The 16,919-nt window shown below is 39.5% G+C and overlaps 1 protein-coding gene across 4 annotated transcripts in view; it reads left to right on the forward strand.

Moving 5' to 3' along the window:
- creb5b (cAMP responsive element binding protein 5b) overlaps positions 1-16,919 on the forward strand; it is a 70,255-nt gene that overhangs the window by 8,295 nt on the left and 45,041 nt on the right. Inside the window, exons 1-5 of one of the 4 annotated variants that reach the window (XM_047362014.1) lie at positions 977-1,113; positions 6,383-6,460; positions 6,740-6,833; positions 11,546-11,667; positions 14,522-14,679. In XM_047362014.1, coding sequence (XP_047217970.1) covers positions 6,407-6,460; positions 6,740-6,833; positions 11,546-11,667; positions 14,522-14,679 — 428 coding nt within the window. In that variant the 5' untranslated portion in view covers positions 977-1,113; positions 6,383-6,406. Of the gene's footprint in view, positions 1-976; positions 1,166-6,382; positions 6,461-6,739; positions 6,834-11,545; positions 11,668-14,521; positions 14,680-16,919 lie in introns of those variants that run through there. The other 3 variants (XM_047362013.1, XM_047362016.1, XM_047362015.1) reach the window with 3 other exon arrangements.

The raw sequence follows: 16,919 nt of genomic DNA on the forward strand, positions 1-16,919 counted from the left end.
AACAAGTAATAAGAAGCTGTTAAAATAATGTAGTGTTTTTTGAGTGCTTATTTCTCAGAATATTAATGCCATCCTCCTCTCTACAAAGTAACGACAACAAAGTGGATAGCTGGATAATGGGCTGCGCTGTCTGTGTTCAGGTAGGGCATGCACTCAAACAGGCATGCTGTTCCTGGCTTGTCAATTGTAATTTACAGCTAGAATAAACTGTGCTTAGTCCAGCACTTCCCCTGGCATGTCAATAAAAGGACTTTAAACTGTAGGAATGGAATATAAGGGAATATTTCCTCAGATTTGAAGCCATAACTTGTTAAAATCTCAGTATAACCAGTATACTTTTGCACTGGTAACTGGTGCGTGCTTAGTGCAATAGAGAATATTGGGTTCAACTGTTATAAATTTCAAACTTAATTTAGTTTAATTATTCTCTGATATTTTAAATTTTTACTTTATAATAGGAAAGGGATAGATAAAACCAATAGGTGATATATGAAAAAAAGCAGATATTTAATGTAAATACCTTAGCATTTGTAAGAATGATAATTTGTGTATTAAATAAATAGTAATAACTTAATTATGTTAACCTAAAAAAAATGAAAATTACAAACAAAAATGACACTTCAGCATCCCAACAAGCTGCTCTAGTATTTGCTGCGCATGCGCTCTTAACATATTCGCATTAAGAGAAAATATATTTAATGAACGTTTAGATAATAAAATAAATAAATAAATTAGTTAAATAGCTCTAAATTCATTTACAGCGGAGTCTGGATCCTGGTTGCACTTCAGCATCAAACTGTTGCCTCCAGTCAGTTAACCCGACAGTCTGACTGGTCAGCAGCGGTCACCCTGCTGTGTCGCACCACACCCACTCCAGCACCAGCCGGTGTCCCGTCCATGCTTCGGGGCGTGCCTCCACTAGCCCCACCCCACCCTGCTCCACCCGCGCCGCCTCCCTCGTGCAGGGCCCGCTATGATTTAGAAGTTCAGGAATCCCACGTGACGTCACCCCGGGGTGACGTTATGCTTCTCTAAATAGATCGCATTGTAATCCTTTCTCAGTCCAACGTGGTTTCTTCTCAGAGGCTGCTTCACGTTTTCTGCACTTGTTTGGTAAGTTGAAAGCCCTGTCACCATGCAGACCCTCGTGCACGAGCCTCTGCAGGTTTGTTGACTTTGATTTTATAAGCGACTTTTCTGACTTTCTTTCTTTCATGCAACAGCTTGTTTTCTTGTTCGCTCCAGCAGTTTGGATCATGATGTTTGTTTTCTTCCTGCTCGCGAAGTTTCAAGCTTGCACCTAAAACAACTATGTAGTCTGTCGCGAGTTTTGTTAGATTTAAGGGTTTGTCATTTCACTTCATTGCCAATGTGTGGGCCTGTAGTTGCTGTTGAAGTTGAACGCGGAGTCAAGTGCCGCTGCAGCTCTCCGTCTATTTAGTCTGCAGGACTTCTCTTCAGCGCAGCCCGCATTTGAGCTTCTAAACTGGTTCATGCAAATTTCGCCGATTTCACTTCATTGTGGCGCTTCTTTCAAGTTTCCTGTGGGCTCCGAGCTGCTGGGGCTGCATCTCTGCATCAATGTCACGCCTGTCCCGTTTAGGGATAAAGCGCAGCCGGCGACCGTCCCGGACTCTGCGTGCTGCGGTTCACCAATGATTGTCTGGAAAACCTCTTCTGTCATGCCAGTTAAAGAAAAAACAAACGAAGCGCCTGTTTCTATGAAATTTATAGTTCCGTCTTTTTATTTTCCCCGAAAAGCAAAGTGAGCAACATTACGTCATCCTGCAGGCTGGTCGACATTTGATTAAGCGCGGAGATATTAAGGGTTACTTTCAGTAAGCTTGTGCTGACGAGGCGCGCTTTGTTGCTATACGACTTGAAGGGAAGAAACACGCTTTAATTATATGATTGCTCCTCGGCCGCTGTCATTATGTTTATGTGACAGCACTGTCAATAACCACTTTTCTCTCATGTACACAGTAAATCACGCTTCCGGTTTTACGGTTTACCCTGTGATTTGATGAATTATGAACATATCTGAGAATAGGCTTGGTAATTAAAACTAGATGCAAGGCTGGATTTTAATTGTTTAGTAGAAACAAAACGTTTTTGTTTAGTAACATAGAAATGTATGAAAACAGCTTATTAAAACTCACTCTTAAAACTTTTTAGTAGCAACAAATACCAAACAGGAATGTTTTCAGTATTAAGACTTGTTCTTTTGGTTCTTTGTGAGGACAAAGTAAAAACATATGAAAACAGCTGATTTCTGTTAAGAAATACATGCAACAAAAGCTTGAAATGTTTTAAAGTCTCGTTGAAATGTTATATTAAATCAGGTTTTTATTTGTAGCTAAATTTTACTACTAAGGGAACATAAGCAAAACGTCACACAACATAATATTAACAATTTAAAAACAATGGCAACAGACAGTGAGGTAAAGCAGGAAGTCTTGTAACTTGTTTTTGAATTTGTAACCATGCAGTAGATTCTTCCCGTATTTTGCACAAGCTTGATTGCAGTCTTGAGCCTGATTGCACTGGTGAAATGTGACCCACACTGAGTTTGTTTGTTGATGGGTGCTCCAGTGCTCAGGGTTCCATGAGTAATCATTGAGCCAATGTAAAAAAAAAAAAAAAAAAAAAGGAATAAAGTGACAGTTCAGTCAAAAGTCTGGCCCCAGAGCTCTGTTTCATAGTAGTACTGTTAATACTCAGGCCTATTTGTGATTTCTTGCAGGGATGTCAAGGTGTTTCTTCAGTTTAGGGGTTTTATTACAATAGTAACCTTTTTTGTTGCGTAAGAGAATTGCAGTAAAATCAAGTTTAGATCTGAATTAATTTAGCTACACATCTGGATCAAACACAGACATTCAGGACAGAAACTATGCTGCCTTGAATTTATGCTGTCAAAAGCCAAGGCTATAAGAACGCATAGATTTGAATTGCTCTGCATGTTCATGCTTGCTTCGATCCCTCTACACTTCGACCCGTCTTTTCTTTAACATATTGTTTAAATTCTAATGCGTGGCCCACCTGGATAATTCCTCCCCAGTTTCTCTTGAAACCAAACGCTGGACCCTAATCCTTCAGCTCGCGCACATCAGGGTTCAGTTAATGTTAAAGTGTAACCAAATTTCCTCTGCTAAACTAAAACATCTATGTAAAACGTGAGCCAAGTGCCCTTTCCAAGAGAAGGGCGTTGAGTACCCATAATCTAAAGTGTGAAAGGTATTGGGGAATTCACAGAGGCATTTCTGGAAATAACAGTTGAGTTTTATGCATCATATGTATTGAATTTCCTGCTAAATGTCCTAAAATAATCAAATACAATTTTAGGAACAGGAAGGTAAAACTTTTTTTTTTTTTGCATTATTTTAATCATCATGCTAAGGATTTATCTTGTTTTAATTAACGTTTTCCAGTGACAATCATTAGCACATTATTAAAGCTTTATATAGAGAGCATGAGAAAATAAATGTTAAACAAGAAAAAGTTAAACAAGAAAAGTTAAACATTTGAGTTAAAAATGTGGCAGAAAATGATTCAGCATAGAAATAACTAACAACAGGTCTGCAGGTGCTGGTCCAACTGGCTGTCATCCTCTGGTTAGTATGAATTCAAGGTTAGGATCATCAGGTGAGTTTTTAGAGCCCATGTAGAGGAGGCTGAGAGCAACAGGGGAAAGAAAATAAGACCTGATCACTCTGCTCTCGGACAGAAGGACCCTGTCCAGACCCTGTTCTGCAGACTTGGTTCATGAAGCACAGCTTGTTAGGCAAACACCACTGCTTGACATAACACAATATTAGAGTGTTTTGACGGCGCTTGAGGAAATAGTCTGTTCCCATGAAAAAGGGACACATGTAGTGTATGAAAGTACTCATGTTTGTAGCTCTGGCTGAATTACAGGTGTGTTGCAGTTCTTGTCAGCGTACATGTGGCAGGTTAAAATGAAGTGAGAAACACACCACTGTAGAACCATTTAAAATGTGTGAATAATAAAATAGTGAGTCTTTGTTTTCAGAGGCAAGTTTCACCTGATGGAAGGTGAAACTTTTTAAATTTGACACAACAAAGTCACAAACGTTTAATGATATTCTGTTTAGCTTCTGATGCAGATTTTGTCTCAGCGTTTCACAACAAAAAACTAGTTTAATTTTGCATACTTGCAGTTTCCTAACTCACCTTGATTGATTAATAAAGACATAATATGAATCTCATACCAATGCAATCTCTAAGTCCACAGACACATTGTATGTTGGAAGTGTTTCTACTCGTCCTCCACACCAACAGATCTACTAGTTTGTCACAAAGTCCTAACCTAAAGCTATAACAGGTCTACGGATTAATGCTAATACTGCCTTAACATCTGGCACGACATCTTTAATGTGCTGTACATCTGGCGTTTGACATTATCATCCTGGGAAAAATTCACATATGATAGGTTAAAATATACTGCACTATTCAAAAGGGTTTCAAGCATGAATTTGTTTTGATGTTGTTGAGTGAGATAACGATGCTCTTCATCATGTAAAAAAATTATTTAAATTCATCATGTTGCGCAAACTCAAATATTTAACGAAAGAAACAAGATAAAAATTACTTAAATATATGTGGAAAATTCAAAAATAATAAATTACTCATGAACAGATATTTGTTTTTCACATTTATTTCACCGTAACCATTTTAGTTGTTTTGCTTGTCCGAAGCCTTGCCAGCATTCAGAGTATCATGTTAAACTTTCTGCAGTGGAGCGACTCGGCATAAACAGGCGCTGTTTGGTTTTCTTTTATCCACCAAATAAACATTACCCGAGATTGTTCAGATGTTTAGGATGAAACAATCATTTTTGTTCATTTTTATTTTAATTTAAATTCGAGGCGTCATGCAAATGCAATAAATGACTCATCTGATCAGCGAATCAATGCCATTAAGTTATTTTTTTTTACTGTTTTGGTTTAGATAAAATGGTGAAAAACAACATGTCCTCCTGTATTTGAATGCTGACCAGATACTTTATTTTCTTATAAACAATTTACATTTTGCACATAAATAAGGAGCAGGATTTCATTTTGAAAATTAGCATTTCTTTGATTTTTATTATGATATTGTTCCATTTAATTGTTTTGTTTTATTTTCTGTTAATCACAGTGTCAAGGGACACATCTCTCTGGAGTATTTTGTCCTCTATTTTCTCTTCTAAAAACAAAAACCACAGCTGAAGTTTTTTTATTTTTGATAAGACGGATGTTGTGCTCTTATGAAACACATTATCACCTTTAGTGAAGTCTAATGTTTAAGGTTGTTTGTTTTAGACCAAATGGACTTCACCGTCTAATTATATATGCCTGTCCTGACACCACTCCCCTTTTTTATTCCTCCACAGAGAAGAGTATCAACTAAATTATTTCAAAACTCTTTTAAACAACTACATTCCCAAAATATCAAGGTGTGAATTGACTCAATTAAAATGTTTTCTATTTAAGATTTATTTTTTCACCTAAGTGTGTTTGGTGATTTTGTGTTATGAATAGGTATCTGAAGACCTAACAGGTTTTGGCATGAAGTAACCGATTAATTATATATATTTAAAACACGTTTTATCACATCATTCTTTTCGCACAAAAATAACCTAAATGCCTATTTGCTTTTTTATGTGATTTATGTGATGTGAGCGAAATGTAAATAAATCTTTTGTGTTTAGCAGTAATTGAAGATTTTATTTGGATTCTGCCGATGTATTAATTTGCAGGTTTTCATTATATAAGGAAAACATCCAGTTGTGATATTGATTTTTTTTATATCAAGATGACAATATCAGTTGCAAATACTTTCCTCACTTTTCTCTTGTCATTTTCCTACAACTTTACACTGGCTTAAACATTTTGGCCACCCGAATCTTTGTCAAGGGCCGTTGAGAGTCTATTTAACTGGCCAAGTTTCTTATTTGTATGCAGGGTGGTAATGTATGTCAATTAAAATTTTATGTCATAGAAATTTTGCACCAAAGTCCTTTTCAACTGCTATATTGGGCACATGATTGTGATTTGATAAATTGTGATTTGATAAATCTTTTTGGAATAAGTTTTAATAATCCACATCTTTAGAATATGTTATCACCCTGGCCATGAATATACTCCATCCATTTGAATATGTGTCTGTTTTTATATACTTGCTAATTGGGTTAAACGTACTGAATGTCTTACTTTTTAAGTCCTAATTTAATTTAGGTAGATTTGCACTCCTTAGCACCAATAATAGAGTTGGTAGTCACTTTGTGCTGTCAGTAGCAGTGTATTTGTTCAGTAAAGTGCTGGTAGGGGATTTAGAGTCATTCATTTCCTGTTTTGGATTTCTTTGTATGTCTTTCTTGCAGTTTTATGAGACGCTGGCCAGAGGGATGAACTCAGACCAGGAAAGGCCATTCGTGTGCAACGCTCCTGGCTGCTCTCAGGTTAGTGTAAATCCATATATGCACATATAGGGGTGGATGCACACAGGATGTATATGTGCACATATCTACCAGATAACAGAGTGAAGATCAAATCTAATTAGAAAGCAAACAGCCAGTGTGTGTTATTTTAGGGCTACGGCAGCTATCTGGCAGCTGCTTCCTGGTTTGATTGGTTTCTATGACTCATTTTTGCTTTTGCTCTAAAATCTCCCATTTTACTTTTTATTTACTCTTCTCATCTTTTCTCCTACACAACTCCTGGTCTTAAAATCCAAACAGCGTTTTCCCACAGAGGACCATCTGATGATTCATCGTCACAAACATGAGATGACCCTTAAGTTCCCGTCCATAAAGAACGACAACATGTTATCAGGTGGGTTACGCCAGCATCCATGCGGACTGATTTGCTGCTACAGCCCAGCAGGTTTCTGATGCAGAGGTGTGCCAAAGTGATTCAACCACAGGCATACTCATCCGTCATCGCAAACCTTTATGGCGAGGCCTATACATGCTGTTTACAGTAATGTAAATCATACGGTGTGCTAGCCTACGGCTCCAGTCCTTCTTCTTCATACCGTTCGTCCACACTTCAGCACGATAAAAGAGATGCTGATATCTGACTGGTTGCCATGTTGTGCTTTTTTCTCCCTGCCTAATGGTTGTGAGACAATTTTGAAGTACAGTTGACGATCTTGGAGTCATGAGTTATACAGGGGTTGGAGAATGAAACTGAAACACCTGGTTTTAGACCACAATAATTTATTAGTATGGTGTAGAGCCTCCTTTTGCGACCAATACAGCGTCAATTCATCTTGGGAATGACATATACAAGTCCTGCACAGTGGTTAGAGGGATTTTAAACCATTCTTCTTGCAGGATAGTGTCCAGGTCACTACGTGATACTGGTGGAGGAAAACGTTTCCTGACTCGCTCCTTCAAAACACCCCAAAGTGGCTCAATAATATTTAGATCTGGTGACTGTGCAGGCCATGGGAGATGTTCAACTTCACTTTCATGTTCATCAAACCAATCTTTCACCAGTCTTGCTGTGTGTATTGGTGCATTGTCATCCTGATACACGGCACCACCTTCAGGATACAATGTTTGAACCATTGGATGCACATGGTCCTCAAGAATGGTTCGGTAGTCCTTGGCAGTGATGCGCCAATCTAGCACAAGTATTGGGCCAAGGGAATGCCATGATATGGCAGCCCAAACCGTCACTGATCCACCCCCATGCTTCACTCTGATCATGCAACAGTCTGGGTGGTCTTTGGGGCTTCTCCACACCGTAACTCTCCCGGATGTGGGGAAAACAGTAAAGGTGGACTCATCAGAGAACAATACATGTTTCACATTGTCCACAGCCCAAGATTTGCGCTCCTTGCACCATTGAGACCGACGTTTGGCATTGGCATGAGTGACCAAAGGTTTGGCTATAGCAGCCCGGCCGTGTATATTGACCCTGTGGAGCTCCTGACGGACATTTCTGATGGAAACAGGAGAGTTGAGGTGCACATTTAATTCTGCCGTGATTTGGGCAGCCGTGGTTTTATGTTTTTTGGATACAATCTGGGTTAGCACCCGAACATCCCTTTCAGACAGCTTCCTCTTGCATCCACAGTTAATCCTGTTGGATGTGGTTCATCCTTCTTGGTGGTATGCTGATATTACCCTGGATACCGTGGCTCTTGATACATCACAAAGACTTGCTGTCTTGGTCACAGATGCGCCAGCAAGATGTGCACCAACAATTTGTCCTCTTTTGAACTTTGGTATGTCACCCATAATGTTGTGTGCATTTCAATATTTTAAGCAAAACTGTGCTCTTACCCTGCTAATTGAACCTTCACACTCTGCTCTTACTGGTACAATGTGCAATCAATGAAGACTGGCTACCAGGCTGGTCCAATTTAGCCATGAAACCTCCCACACTAAAATGACAGGTGTTTCAGTTTCATTGTCCAACCCCTGTAGATCCCTTTTCCTAGAAGCATGATGCCTCCCCAGCTATTGTCTAACTAAACCACATTCTATCCCCTTTATTATTTACACTGCTTGGACCACAGGATCAGATTTTCTAGGCCGGGTGTCTCATAGCCTGCTGTCTGAGTTACAACTTCTCTGAATTACATGTTGAACTCAGGAGAAAATGCTCAGCAGTTTAACAATACCCATAAGCTAGAGCTTAGTCATACGTGGTAATGTGTCAAACCAGTCTCCTTAGCTTGGACTTAACATGAACATTGTTTGCTTTCCACTGACTAGTATCCTGGACAAAAAAAATGTACTATTTATTTTTTCAGTTAGAGCCTAAATTAAAATCTCACTCACTAAAACCAAGACTGAATAGTTTTGTGGCTAAAGCTGTATTTTGGGTACATAGGTCATGTTGAAAGTTTTTGTCAATCCCCAGTCTAGCCAGAATGAGTAAACAGACCATGAAGGATGCTTTTAGCCTTTGAAACAACCGTGATCCTAAAATCACCTTCAACTGTCTGAAACCTGATATGTGGGCACCCCGCCCCCCCAGGACGTCAGGCTGAATGCTGCAGCTTGGCTGAGACCCCCCTCTTTGCAGGAGGAATCTGTTCTTTGTCTGCAAAAATGGTGCTGTCTAGGTAACATCTCTCTGTAAAAACCAAATGGGTGACGGTAACTTAGAGTGCCTTGAACTCATAAAACCTTTTTCTTATTTTGTCACAATGTCTTTTATATTTCTACCCCCTTTACTTGGATCCCCCTAGAAAATGTGAGCTACTTGTGTTTAATTTAATCTCAGTATAAATGCAACTGTTTTGTGAAGTCTTCTGAGGTTTGTTAGAGAACGTTAGTGAAGGAAGAGCACTGCTCAATCCATCATCTGAAAATAGAAAAAGCGAGGGACAATTGGAAACCTACAAGGACATTGCCGTTCACCTTCAAAACTGGCCAGCCTGGCAAGGGGAGCATTATTCAAAGAGGCAGCCATGGCCCTCCCATGGACGAAAAGCAGAGATCCACAGCTCAGTTCAACTGTTAACTGTGTACTCTACAAATCCAGCGTTTATGGTTAAGTTGTTGAAGGAACAAGTGAAGAAGTCCTATTTGCAGTTTGCCATAAGCCATAATGGGGAGCCAGCAAAAATGTGGAAGAAAGTGCTGCTTTCAGATGAGACCAAAATAAAGGCATTGTGGTGGGAGCATCATGCTGTGGGGATTGTTTTTTTCTTCAGCACAGACAGGGAAGCTGGTCAGAGTTGACAGGAAGATGGTTTGAGTTTATTACAGGGAAATCCTGGATGAAAACCTAGTAGAGTCTGCAAAGGACATGAAACAGGGTCCAAAGTTCAGCTTCAAACTTAACTACAACTCTAAACATACAGCTAGATCTGCAATGGAAAGGTTTAGAACAAATTATATTCATGTGTTGGAATGGCCCAGTCAAAGTCCAGACCTAAACCCCATTTGAGAATCTGATCACAGCTGCTCATCATCCAATCTAATTGAAACATACCCCTCAAAGCCTGGAGCTGTTATTTCTGTGAAATATGGTTCTAGAAAGTGTTGACCGAGGGGCACCTGAAAACCAATGCACATTATCAAGTCAAGTCAAGTCAAGTTTATTTATATAGCGTTTTCAGCATCAAGGCACTCAAGGCACTGTACATAAGGAAAAACATTACAATGATACAGAAAATCAAACAACAGAGGTATCTTCTATAAGTCTCTTGTGGAGAGTGTGATCTCTTCTGCCATCATTTGCTGGGGAAGCAGCATCAGAGCCAGAGACTTAAAAAAGCTCAACAAGCTGATAAAGAAGGCTGGCTCTGTTCTGGGGACTCCTTTGGAACCTCTGGAGATCATTGTGGAGAGACAGATTCTTCATCAAATGAAGAACATTATGGAGATCCCTGAGCATCCTCTTCATGAGACTGTCCTACAACAACAGAGTGTCTTCAGTCAGAGGCTTCTTCAGATCTGCTGTAAGACGGAGCACTACAGGAGATCCTTCCTGCCCACAGCCATCAGCATCTACAACGGCTCTTTGAAGAAACCTTCATAATATGAGCTATAACATTTAATTTCCCTTTGGGATTAATAAAGTATTTTTGAATTGAATTGAATTGAATAAAAAAAAAATAAAGAGAATAAAATGATGAATAAGAAAACAAAAGGAAAATTGGACTGAAAACTTAACTAACAATGTTTAGATGGCACAGTCAAAGGCCACTTTAAACAAATAGGTTTTTAATCTTGATTTAAAGCAGCTTAGGGTTTCGGCACTTTTACAGTTTTCTGGGAGTTTATTCCAGATTAGTGGTGCATAAGAACTAAAAGCTGCTTCTCCATGTTTTGGTTCTGGTTCTGGTTCTGGTTCTGCAGAGTAGATTTGAGCCAGAAGACCTGAGAGGTCTGGCTGGTTGATACACTGACAACAAGCCTGTAATGTATTTTGGTGCTAAGCCATTCAGTGATTTATAGACTAACAGAAGTATTTTAAAGTCTATTCTCTGAGCTATTGGGAGCCAGTGTAGGGACTTTAGAACCGGGGTGATGTGCTCCACTTTCTTAGTTCTAGTGAGGACATGGGCAGCAGCGTTCTGGATCAACTGCAGCTGTCTGATTCACTTTTTAGGCAGACCTGTGAAGACACTGTTGCAATAATCAATTCTACTAAAGGGTAAATACTTTAGTGAGACACTGTACATTCTGTGAACCAGAGGGAGGATCAGTATGTTTTCAGTATTACTCCAAGGTCACAGAAAAGGGAAACGTAACTTTAAAAAAATTGGAATAAGTTAGATTAACATTCATCATAACCAATAAAAATCAGAAAAGATAGTGAAGGTTTCTGTTATTATTTCATTTACAGCAAATAGGACATTTTTTCATGTAGACATGATAACTGCGGTGTGTCGGTTTGTTTTATTACCAAACAGTTCCTTCTAGATAAAACTTACAATCGAAAAAAGAGAAAGGCTAAATGTTTACTCAGTTATTTGCACTTTACATTTATAATGCCGCCATGTCATGACAAAATAATAATATTAGCTTTTAATAAGTTAAGTGCTAAAACTTGACAAAATGCTCTTTGATTCCCAGACCAGACACCCACACCAACCCGATTCTTGAAGAACTGTGAAGAGGTTGGACTGTTCAGTGACCTGGACTGCTCCATTGAACAGGACTTTTGCAAAGCGCAAGAACAAGAGGACAGTAAACAGGTACTGCAAAATGGAGAAGAAAGCCTCAGACCGAACAACCCAGAAAAACCTAAAGCCACAACCTTCCACATGGGTTGGGTTATAAACCGCTATCTGGCGCAATCACTAGTCACAAATAGATGCCTAAACACTGTGAGCTGATAAAGCATCTCAGATAGATTAAAACACCCTAAACCTCACATAACCACACTGCTCCCTTTTAAGAAACCGATTACCACAAATGTTGCTGCATGATGTTATTCTTTCTTCTATTCTCGTTTTTTGTTTTTGTTTAAGGTATGCATGTATTGTCAGTAGTGACAGACCGGGTCTAGCAGATGAAAATTTGTCACCCACCACAGATAACCAGATCTGAGAGCAGGTTCTTCACCTGTAACTTCAAACAGCTCATCAGCCATCTCTCAGGGGGGGAGTCATATTTTTTCCAAGAAATAAAGTCAGACCACTGAGACAACATCTTGGCAGTAACAGCAAAACCAGACAAACTGGCCTGACTGTTTTGCATGAAAGCAGAGGCCCAAAATGTTATATTCATCAAAGGCCATCATCATTTATGCATTATAGATCTGCCCTGTGGCACCTTCACTTGGGACATGGATACTAGTTAAATCAGCAGAAGACAGACTGCTTATTTAATGTCTGGGAAGATGTGCAGTGCATCCTGCAGCTAAGCTGTTTTCTGGGGGTTTGGCTCAGGAGCCTGTCTGTGCTCAGGTCAGCCATGTCTAGCCTGCCCAGCCTGTGTGGTTTATGACGGGAGGCTCTGCTAAGTCAGCAGGAGACGAGTCAGAGCAAGATGATGGAGGAGTGTAACGCACAATAGGCAGAGATAACCAGTGAAAGCACTGAAACTCCTGAAAACAATGAAAAATAGTCACGTATTTATGCGCTGTGCAACAGTACATTTTGAGTAGGCAATGATTGTGTTGTGTTTCTATTTTGAAAATTTACTCTTCTTCTAATGTTTGTATGTATTGATGTTAGTGATCTTTGTTTTGTCCATTTACACTTTTCACCAAAACTGAGGAGTCCCTGTTGGCAGTTTTATATTTCGATTTAGTTTGATGATTAAATTAAACTGTATCTACAGGTTTACATTTACTCATCATCAACATTAATGTCAAACATAGTATTGCGTCTTTATCTGTCTTTTAACAGTTGTTTTTCTGAGGTGGTGTGGAAGTACTGTTATGATTTTGATTATAAGCAACTTCCCTCAATTTAAAACAACAACTGAGTATTTTAATATTTAACATATTTTAATTTATTGTGGATTTTGTCTAATCCAAACAGACTGAAGGGTGTGCAGACAGGCTTAAGGTTATATATTGACCATACTAATTTGGTTAAATGTCCCGAAGCAGGTTGCAGGGAAACCACATAGTTTTTATAGCTATCAATGAGCTTGTGACATAATTCTGGCAGGATGTCAGACCACTCATCTTATCAGAAATGGTAGAGTTCATTTAAGTCCGTTAGGTTTCCGGCACAGATCTGACTTTTAAGCACAGTCCATAAAGTCTCAGTGGTGCTGAGGTCAGGACCAATTCAGAGGTTTAATCTTAGCTGGCTGGATCCATTCCAAAATCAGTTTTGATGTGTGTTTGGAATCATTTTCCTGTTGGAACACCCAACTGTGTCTAGGTTTTAAGCATCTGACTGTTGATTGGAGGTGAGGTTGAAGAATATGCATGTGTTCTTCCTTCCTCTTTATTCAATTCATCACAATGAAAAAAGACCCTCACAATGAGACTGCCAGCACCATGCTTGACAGTTGACACAGTGTTCTAAGTTTGAAAGCTTCACCTTTACTTCACTAGCATGCTTCTCATCACTGTGGCCAAATAGCTTATTTTCTTCTCCTGTGGCTATAAAGCTCTTTTTTAGGAGACATTTGAATTTTCCATGAGGGCTGCTGCAAATTGTACTCTAGCTTGAAGTTGGTAATATTGGAAAATGCACTTTTTCTCTTGGTCTGCACCCTCTCTGTCCATGCCACTGATAAACTAGCTTCACAGAGAACAGCGACTCTGGTGTTTCAGCCTCTTCCAGTTCATAGGTTTGAAATGTTTTGGTTGCTTTGTTATTCCTAGACATCCTGTCCAGTTTCTGTTGTTGGAGGTAACAGTTTGGGTCAGATGGGTGAAAAACTGTAACAACCGGGGGATTCAGTAAGAAACACACATCAAAACGGATTTTAGAAAGTATAAAGCAGCCTGACTTCAAGCTTCTGAACTGACCCTGACCTCAAACCTGATAAAAATGTGCTACGCCTAAAAGGGAGGTCTAAACCAGGAAACAGTTTACCTGAACTGTACCAATTATGCCAAGACAAATGGTCAAACATCCAGCCAGAGATAACTGAGCCTAGAAGTATAATTTTGAACCTTAAAAGAACTGACCAAAACATGTTTGTTATTCATTATTACTGCTCTAAAGAAAAAGAACTGTTCAAATTGAAAAGCTGAAAATGAAAGTGGCATTAATGCCAATGATGTACAATTTTAACATTTAATGAACCAAATGAAAAGACCTCCACATGAGAAACAAATAAAAAGAAACATTACAGGAAATACAAAATGTTGTTAGCCCAGAATTATTTTGCAATGGCTGTTATTAGACATGACTGAGCCTACAGAGAGTTTACAGGGAACCTGGTCTTCATTAGACTCAGTTTGTCTCAAATGGAACATAGAAAAGCTCGCACAGGATAGTTTATATAATTCCTCATTACAGTTTCAAGATGTTTTTATGGGGAGGAATGGCTAAATGGTTGCAAATTTGCACACTTGTGATTCAAATCTATTCTTAACCTTGTGCATACTTTGCCTTTTTTCTCACTTCCTCTTTGCAGAACATCTCACTGCATGGCCAAGCAGGTCAAGGTCAGCACCAGCAGTCCCACGCACGGATGGCCAACCATGATACCAGCATAGTGATACAGCAGGCCCTTCCCTCTCCTCAGTCCAGCTCAGTCATCACTCAGGCTCCCTCCACCAACAGACAGATAGGGTGAGTCAAACACAAACACATAATCAACCCAGAAAGAAATCAGCATTAAAGGCAACAAGTAGACAGAGTCTACATTTATCCTCTTTATTTGTTGCATTAATGTGAAGCATGTTTTGCTACAGCATAGCAATAAATGCTGGCATACAGAACATTATTTGACAAGTGGCAGATTGTATCCTCTCACCTCAAGTGTGGCCCTATTATAGTGACAGCTTTAGGCTGAGCCTGGTCCTTTGTGTTCGTGCCAGCTGTCATCCCTCTGTCGTCTCTGAGGTAATGTCAGTGTTTAGTTACATTTCGAGTGCTGCATGTGGGGCCAGAAATTCATGTTTTGCTGTTCATTCAGCATTGTCCTGGAGCAGATCATGCTAAAGGTCTCAGAGGACTAGATGAGGTTATTTTCCAAGCCTCAGCCATAAGGGTCTTTACAAGAGTTTAGCATTTCATCATGTTTTAAAACAGTTTTCTCATGTGTATGAGAATTCCAGCCACCATAGAATAATTTTCTGGTACAGTGGAAGATTGGAAAGAATATACAGAAAAGCAAGTTATCATTTATTCAGTGTTTAGTGTCGCCATTCAATACTTTTTACATTTTTGATGTTGGCTCAAACTGTACTCTGTGAGATGCTCAAACTTTGGGGGATTTTTTATACCTAATCCTGCATTTTTGCTTTTTGACAACAATTAGCTGTCCTAATTCAGTCCTCATGCCTTTAGCTCCAGCCAAAGTCACACTTGAGCCAGAGCTTTTTCATTGTAACGTAGGCCTGTCGCTACCTAGATAAGTGCTGAGATGGCTCAGTGTTAAGCTGGCCCTGTGTTCAAGTTGTCCTGTGTAGATTTATAGCTCAAGGAGCTGCTGAATATTGGATGGGAGGCCCATCTCTAAGCCTGACTGACACCTCGTCAGGCTCTTTGTTGAGCACAGGGATGGAATTTCATCTCATCGGAGGAGCAGCAAATCACTGCCAGTAACAGAGACCATGCTAGGCGCTGCTTCACCTGAGTTCACCTGTCACTATGAGCTCCCTACCTCTCTGATGCACAATTTCTCTGCCATTCCTCACAGCATCTTTAGTGATTTGGTGAGAAATTTGTAACTGTTTAATAATATCCTATTATTGCTGTGGAAGCAAGAGGGAACTACCAAAAGTCACTTCTGTGACACATATTATTTGAGAAAAAACCTAGCTGCTCATCAGCGTGCTGTATCTGTGCAAGTGCTACTTGTTTACAGTAACTAATGAATCCTGACACATGAATAGGAAGAGGAGATTCACACAGGAGAAAACCGAGCTGGAAAGTTTTACATCAGCAGGATGTAAATCAGTGCTTCCACAGGAAGACATTAGGACCAACTAAAGTCTTTGTGCGCAGGATCTCTTTACAAGGACATCCAACATGAAAAAACATGCTTTCCAATTGAATTTGTCCTGAACGGGTCATGCAAGCAGTGATTCTATGCGATGAGTTGAAATTGCTAACTTTTTCAGTCAGAATACAAAATGAATTTTGCTCAAACTTTGATTGCTAAAAATATTTAGCTATCCCCCTTGTCAACAATGTATGAGGCATATCTATACCTCTGTCCCAAAACCTGTAAACCCTATAACACTTTAAGAAGCTGTGCTTTGAATATATCACTAAATGATAACAAACGATATTAAATTAATCTCACTTTACTCTGCTTCCTCGTTTTGTTCCTCTGCACTGAATGAGCATCCAATGAATTAGGAAAACAAGTAATTTTCATTGCTCCACAATGTTTACTAACGAGCTTTGAGGCTTGGAATCAATTAGGATTGGTTTTCTTCAAGTGCTTTAACTTCAGGACTGAGTCGAGCCTGTAGCTGTGAAACCTGAAGACCGCTCTTTTTCTCTCTTTCTCTCCTTACCTCTGCTCTGAGTCCTCGAGCTGGGTCTTTGGGGAACTGCATTGACAAAAAAACTGTTAAAACCAGGCATAAGAAACAACCAACAGATCCTAATGTCACAGTTCGTGTCATATCAAACAGAAGGCTCTCGATGCCCCCGCGTTTTTGATCATACACAGCTGGTGCTAGAGTAAAGTCACAGTTAAGTATGTTGGACATTACAGGACAGACATGGGAGACACAGAGTTTTGTAGAAACCTCAACCTTTTGACTTGTAAGGGGTGAAGCTCTGAATAGAGATAGGTGTGGGCACAAGCTATTAATTGTGACATTCTTCCTTCTTGGCTTAACAGAGTCATTTAG

This window comes from Girardinichthys multiradiatus, chromosome 3, assembly GCF_021462225.1.
Source record: "Girardinichthys multiradiatus isolate DD_20200921_A chromosome 3, DD_fGirMul_XY1, whole genome shotgun sequence".
NCBI lineage: Eukaryota > Metazoa > Chordata > Actinopteri > Cyprinodontiformes > Goodeidae > Girardinichthys > Girardinichthys multiradiatus.